The 7,090-nt window shown below is 34.2% G+C and overlaps 1 protein-coding gene across 2 annotated transcripts; it reads right to left on the reverse strand.

The window, feature by feature from the left end:
• Positions 1–207: 207 nt before the first annotated feature.
• On the reverse strand, positions 208–6,230 carry LOC136200542 (protein DEFECTIVE IN MERISTEM SILENCING 3-like). 2 transcript variants are annotated; one of them, XM_065990911.1, is made up of 7 exons: positions 6,095–6,219; positions 4,986–5,087; positions 4,643–4,757; positions 2,360–2,597; positions 1,814–2,005; positions 1,422–1,739; positions 208–757 (listed from the first exon to the last, which is right to left on the reverse strand). In XM_065990911.1, the coding sequence occupies exons 2-7, from the start codon at positions 5,070–5,072 to the stop codon at positions 520–522; spliced, it is 1,188 nt and encodes a 395-aa protein (XP_065846983.1). In that variant the 5' UTR covers positions 5,073–5,087; positions 6,095–6,219; the 3' UTR covers positions 208–519. The 2 variants fall into 2 exon arrangements, with proteins under 2 accessions (XP_065846983.1, XP_065846981.1); XM_065990909.1 differs by having other exon boundaries at positions 214–757; positions 6,059–6,230.
• Positions 6,231–7,090: the final 860 nt, after the last annotated feature.

Genomic DNA, 7,090 nt, shown 5'->3' on the forward strand with positions numbered 1-7,090 from the left:
TTCGTATTATTTTGTAAACGTTAAGCCTATATTGGTGCTATTTTGTACGTGAGGCCTAAATTGATGCTATATTATAAACGTTAAGTCTAAATTGATATTATGTTGTAAGCGTTAAGCCTATATATGTTGGTACTATTTTGAAAGTTGAGCCTAAATTGGTACTTCCTCAAAAACCTTAGGCCCATTTTGATACCTTATCCCTATAAATTATGACTATGTTCCAAAATAAAAACATAGATGTTTTATTTTTATAAAATAGGATAAAGAGTTGTCACTTCAAATTTAATTTAATCTATTTTGACTATTAATTTTAAAGAATCCATAGAAACAAAAACTTAATGATTAGACAATTATTTCCAAAAACAGACTAGCTTAATATATAAGAACATAGAAACTAGTAAATTATTTATCCAAATTAATCAAAAAGTATCCTATCATGTCCTCCCTGCATCTGAAGCGAGAGCAAATGCTATTGAAATCTGCAAAATACAACTCCAATCCAACTCAATTAAGATATGTTCAGTGCAATACCTGAGCTGTGTTTGCAGAGGTTTGTGAGAGAAACTTAACAAACTCTTCCTTCTTTCTCTCAAAATTGAATCTTGCAGAATTCAACACCATTTGCTCTCGCTTTAAATCCTCTGTCAACTTCTCCTTTTCCCATGTCTTCTGTTTGAGTTGATTCTCAGTTTCCATGTAGCTATCAGGTGGATTTGCTGACATGGAAGGTTTTGGAAATCTTACATCAACATCAGTCCTGCCGAACAAAAAAAATCCAGAAAGAAGAGATACCAAATGAGAAATACACACACAACACGGGCTCACACACACACATGTAACTCTAAACATAGGGTATGCCAAAATATGTTATTTACTAGCCAGATGCATCGCATGAAACATAAAGGGCGGTCCGGTGGGTCCGGAGAGGGATCCCATCACAAAGGTCTACTTGGGGCAAGCCTTCCCCTGCCAATTTTTTTTTGCAAGAGGTCGCTCCTAAGACTTGAACCCGTGACCTCTCGGTCACACAACAACAACAATGTTTACCGTTGCGCCAAGGCTCACCCTTTGAATCGACCATTCTAGACAAAATACGTATTTCTTTTCTTTTGTATGATAGTTGTACAAAAATTGGGGGAAGAAAAATCCATGCAACAAATATCATGAGAGGAATTTGGAAGGTTAGAGGCTAATGCTATGAACCCTATAGGTGGCCTATTATAATCGAATTATAGCACATACATAATTCTACAATCTATCAGGATTCAGAAAGACATTTCTTTCTTAGTGCATTTAAACTACCTACATGCAGAAAGCAAATTCCGAAATACCACAAAAGGAGATGCTGTAAACCAATGAAATTCACCATTAGATCCGATTGGAAGACAATTTCATGTCAATAATGAAAGCAAAATACTTACCGATTCCCCAAGGAAAAGAAACCATTAGGCTTAATAATCCATCCATCCAGTGAAATTGCTCCATCACTTATAAGTGGAAGAGCAAGTAGCATCTCCTCCCTACTTTTGTAAACTTGCAGGCGAGAAAAGAGGCTGTAAAATAGAGTCTCTCTGAGGCCATAGACATCAGATACATACAACAAATTCATGTAATCCACATGGATCATGTTAACAGCGAAACCAATAAATCCAGGTGGGCACTCGCCATTAGGCAATTTTGGCTGTAGAAGATCAAGCCTTCTTTGAGGGTCATCATCCACAAATTCACCACAGTAAGGTCTACAAGGGAAAAAAAGTTTGTAATTCAAGAACTGAATTCCAAACAGCAATAAGGAAAAGAAAGAGATACATGCCTTAAATTTTCGAGACAAATGACAAGAAATCGACCATCCAGAGTCCGTCCCATAGTGGTACCAAAGCCTCGAATTCCAGAATCACTATTTATATGGCCTTCCTTGTCATAAGTTTCAAGAGCTTTAACACCTTCGTAAGTCTTGCAAACAATTCCTAGCATTGTCTCTACTCCTAAGTACTCTGAAAGAAGCCTGCAATTAAGAAAGAATAAGTAAAAGTAGATTGAAAATAGTGCAGATAACTAACAACAACTGCATTATCATGCAGCTCTTTAAAGCAAAGATCAGTGTGGCAGTAAGTACGGAGACATTTCACTGATTGAAAATAATAAGAGCTCTTGGAATTGTGGATTACATAAATTAACTGACTACATTAGAACCAGGAACAATATGCTATATTAGCAAGGAAACTAATCATAAGACTTATTTCATAGAAGAGGAAGAATCTACATGGTAGATAGATAGTAAATATCAATAGCAGATAACATGCATATGTTAGATAGATAGTAAATATCAATAGCAGATAACATGCAACTTCAAACTAACCTGCTAAGATTATCATCATCCACCTTGCCCAGAGTAGCAACAATACCAAGCACATCCTTAGTGAATCCGAGTTGAGGTGCATGAGTACCATGGCGTGTTGTCAGCTGACACAGAATGCCTGCAGCAGAAGTTTCATGCTGCAGAATCTGCTTTACTGTTTCTTCCTCACTCTGATTGGAGGAATGGCTTTCACTTTCACCACTAGGAGGTCTTGAGGAGTGATAATTACCAAGAATAACTGAAAGGAAACTTGTCAGTAGCAGAAAATGAAAATGGAAAAAGAGATATTATACATCACAAATGATTATACAGATAAAATCTCCAAACAATTCTAGCATCTAAAAGTAAATCCTTCCATTCGGAAACACTGACTGGAAGTTGAGATAAAAAAAACTGCTCACACTATAAGTTCTGAGGTTTGGATTGAGTTATGGGTCCTTGACTATGAAATCAAAAAGTAAATCCTCTTTTCTTTTTCGACCTAGCTTACCTATAATGAGAATTAATTTCGTGACCTCTGAATTTGTTTTTCAAATGATGCTTACTTTATTAATGATAATCACTTCCCTGTCATAACTTATAAGAGTACAAAAGGCAGACTTGAACTAGAACTCCTGCTCATATTATAATTCAAACTTCCTAAATAAAAATTTTGAAAATAAATCTGTACCCCTATTAGAATTAAAACTTCCTAAATAACAATTCTGATAATAAATTCCTACTCCTCAAGGACTAAGACTTCCTAAATAAATAACAATCATGAAACTAGTAAGTCCTAAACCTAATCAAAATAACGATTTATTATGATATAGACTAGCTACAACAGTTTTAACATTGCCTTCCCCTACAAAAATGAGTGTGATCTCATGCACAAAGATGATAACTGGAGCTACTTCACCAAAGCATCAGTTGGTGATAGGATCTTCATCATCTGGTTCTAGTAAAGGTTCCTTCGGTCCTTCCAACGAGTGATATCTTTTATACTATGTCCTCATGTATACGATTAGTCATAATTATAACAAATCCCCTTAGTCTTTCGTTTCTCTAAACGGTCCTTCCACTGCTGACCAGCAGTCCCATCTTGATAATTTCTCTTTTTTCATATAGCCTTGGTAATTCAGCAGATTTATGCAACTCTACTTCGACCACTATTGTGCCTTTCAACAGTGTGTTGATGCTTACAAAAATTCTCACACATATGCAACCAACCAGCTCAAGGGATCATACGACCCATCAAACTTAGGAAATCTAGTTTCGAGAATTTTGGAAGCAGACCTCCTCCTGCCGTCGTATTCTACTGTCCACCCCCTGTCTCCTTCCTTGTTGTGCTAGATTGCCACTCTCCTCAATGGTTTCTAGTTGGAGTACCATGGCCTCCACCTTTGGTCTGTCTTTGCAGTATGAAGCTCAAAAAGGCTTCAAACTGTTTTTCCAGATTACTTGATTCACCCATAACTTGCTCTAATACCACTTTGTTAAGCTCATGAGCTTTGGATCAAATTACGGGTCCTTGAACCTTGAAATCAGGAAGTGAATCTTACTTCTTTTTCTTTCGAGATAGTATGATGAGAATTAATTAATGCAGCTCGTTAGAGAGAAACCCGGATCTCTATGATGAGAACTCCTGACCTCTGAATTTGTTTTTCAAATAGTACTTTACCAATGATAAAATGGTTCCTTTCTATAATAGTATAAAAGGCAGACTTAAACTAGTATTCCTACTCTATTAGACTTAACACTTCCTAAATAAAAATTCTAAAAATAAACTCCTATCCTATTAGAATTAGAACTTCCTAAATAATAGTTCTGAAAATAAACTCTTATTTCTACTAATACTAAGACTTCCTAAATAAATGATAATTCCGAAAATAACAATTTCTAAATAAATTTACGCTGATTTGGACTAGCTACAACAGTTTCCTAACAACATCATTTTCTGTTTATATCAGCTAAAACTTTACTGAAATATCTTGTCTAATTAAATTAACTAAAACATTGAAGGAAACAGTGCATATGAATGACAGATCTAAACATTGCTACCACAGTACTTAAAGCACATGGAGAACCAAGAATTAATGGCCAACAATTAAAAATAGGTGCCTCAGTTGAATTTGTTAGGTAGCTACCATGCTTAAATTAAAAACCATTACACTACACAACATAAATTTGTTCCTAGATGTGCTTGTATCTAAGTGAACTGCACATGCAAATACTTCTTAGTTGAGTAATCTTCAAGAAGAACTAATCCTCTAGAAGAGGCACAAAAAATAAAATTTAGCATACCTTGCAGATCAAGTATTGAGTCTTCTAATTTGTTTCGTTGACTTTTCAAAAATTTCAAGTTATCCTCATGCTGCTTGATTTGGATTCCTGCTGTGTGTAGATCATCTTGAAATTTCTGCAAAGGTTACAATTTAACAATTAGTTCTTTGACCTACTTTACATTGTAAATAAGCTCTAGTAACTTAAAGGATGTCTAAAAAAATACAAATTGCAATGTGAAATTTGGGCTTTTTTTTTTTACAAATGTCAACTCCATAAAAATAAAATATAAATAACAGAATAATTGCTTTTGATTTACACCCACATCACAACAAAATGTAAAGATCCTATGCAAACTGAAAACCTTAGAATTGTATATGACGGATTGGGCTTGCATAGAACCACCATTTTGCATTTCATTACTTGGGATAATACTAGCTTCTTCTTCCATCAGAGCTAACAAATCCTGCGGAAACACTCTATGTAAGAATTACAGCTAAAACAAAAGGATCGACTTAACATTTGCAACTATGAACATATCATCTCAAAGAGCAACATGACACTATGTTCCTTACACAAATAGGTAAAGCAAGGCACATTTGTATGCATCACAGTGCACCTCAAGAAACAATAAAAAGCCGACAAACAAAAACCATATTTACTAATAATGGAAATAGTCATAGTAATCTTCTGAAATCTAAAGATGATAAAAGTCTAAAACATATGAAGCCTCAGACATAATTTCTTTATGGTCTCACTGCATATAGTGAACAAATTAAAAGCCTTCAAAGCTTATGCTCCCAAATAATATCCTAATTATTGGAAGATGAAGTCATCAAAATTAGCTGCAAAGTTTAAAAGTTCTCTGCCATTCAAAAACAAGGGCTGACAATATAATTTCTTTGATAACAACCATGCAAGCATATACATGGCTTCTACTCTTCTACATGTCAACCCATATTTGAAGTTTTTACATTCCAATCTGTAAATTACATCTTTTGATGCCTTCAACACTGTGAATGATTTAAAACCTGGATTCATGTTAGGGCTATGGAAAATTTTCAAAATATAGTTCACCGAGTGAAGCAAAATGAAGCAGGACAAAACAAATAGCCAAAAAGGGAAACAGAAACCAGCCACACTAATCACCATCCTTCTTAGGGTCTCCAATTTATCATTCTCATTTAAGCAATAATTCAAAGAAACTTCCATGATTTTCAAACAGCAATCACAATGAAAAATCAATTTCCAAGCCAAGAGCATACAAATTTCACCAAAATTCCAGCTCTACTATGAAGCACCGATAGGGGTATATAAATCACAAATCATATTCATAAAGTGATTATAAAAACACAAATAATACTCTCAAGTCATTATAAAACCACAAATAACATCTATAATATTAACTAATAAGTAATTAATTCATAGCATATCGACCAGATGAGAGAAAAAACTCGATCAAAATAGATCGACCAGATCAGAGGGATCGACTTCAGCAAAGCAACTGAGGAAGACAACTGATTGCACAAAACCACTGAACAGAAGAACTCGTTCAGATGAGAGAAAAGATTTAGGAATTTCAATTTTGTTAGGGTTCAATGCATGGCACGGAGAGATTTTCAATTTTAGTTTAGGGTTCAATGGATTTCGTGTCCGTATATACTAGTAATCCTGGGATTATTTCATTTTAATCCTTATATTTTCTGAGTTTTAAAAAAAACCCTTATACTTTCATAGTTTTTTGAAAAAAACCCCTAGAGTATCCCCGAAGTGTCCCCGAAGTGTCCCCCGTGTATCCCATCATTTAGAAAAAAAAACATTGTAGCATCATTTTTTGATGGGGCATCATTTAATAAAATAATATTATTTATTTTCATTTTCATTTATTTTATATACATAAAAACCAGAAATCAAGAATCAAGAATCATTTAACACTAATAATCAATCCATACAAAATCATTTAACTCTAATAAAGATGAAATGGGTTGGAGTAAAAACATTGTAGCAACATCAAAACAGATAGAGAATATGATGAAAACATGGTTTGATGCAGTAAATTTGATGAAATGTGTTGGAGATGGTCTAAGCCCTGGTTAGTTGCAAACTGAAAAGAACTGTTCATTAAACCCAAAACGCAATATTACCATCCATACGTGGTTCAGATCAACTCGGTTAGGTTTTGACAACAACAAATTTAACTTGTCAAAACTAATTTGTGTGACTCACTTATATACCAAGTAAAACAAAATTCACTTGAAATTATCTGATTATCGATTTATAAACATCCATGCAAAACAATTTTTCTTAGAAAGAGAGGAATTGAGTCCAATTTACATTAGAAAATTTGAATTATCCCAATGATCAAAGAAAATTAAGCAATTAAAAAGAACCGGACAAATTCCATATTAAATTACAAAATGCACAACTGGAAAATTATGGACCCTAATTTGGTCGATCCAACAATGAGCT

Source organism: Euphorbia lathyris, chromosome 7 (genome assembly GCF_963576675.1).
Source record: "Euphorbia lathyris chromosome 7, ddEupLath1.1, whole genome shotgun sequence".
NCBI classification, from domain to species: domain Eukaryota; kingdom Viridiplantae; phylum Streptophyta; class Magnoliopsida; order Malpighiales; family Euphorbiaceae; genus Euphorbia; species Euphorbia lathyris.

Bases quoted from the DNA above. Each gene is read 5' to 3' on its own strand.
- LOC136200542 (XM_065990911.1), bottom strand. From the start codon at position 5,072: ATGGAAGAAGAAGCTAGTATTATCCCAAGTAATGAAATGCAAAATGGT. The intron at 4,758-4,985 runs GTTTTCAGTTTG...TAACCTTTGCAG, and splicing joins CCGTCATATACAATTCTAAG to AAATTTCAAGATGATCTACA. The intron at 2,598-4,642 runs GTATGCTAAATT...GTTTCCTTTCAG, and splicing joins CTCAATACTTGATCTGCAAG to TTATTCTTGGTAATTATCAC.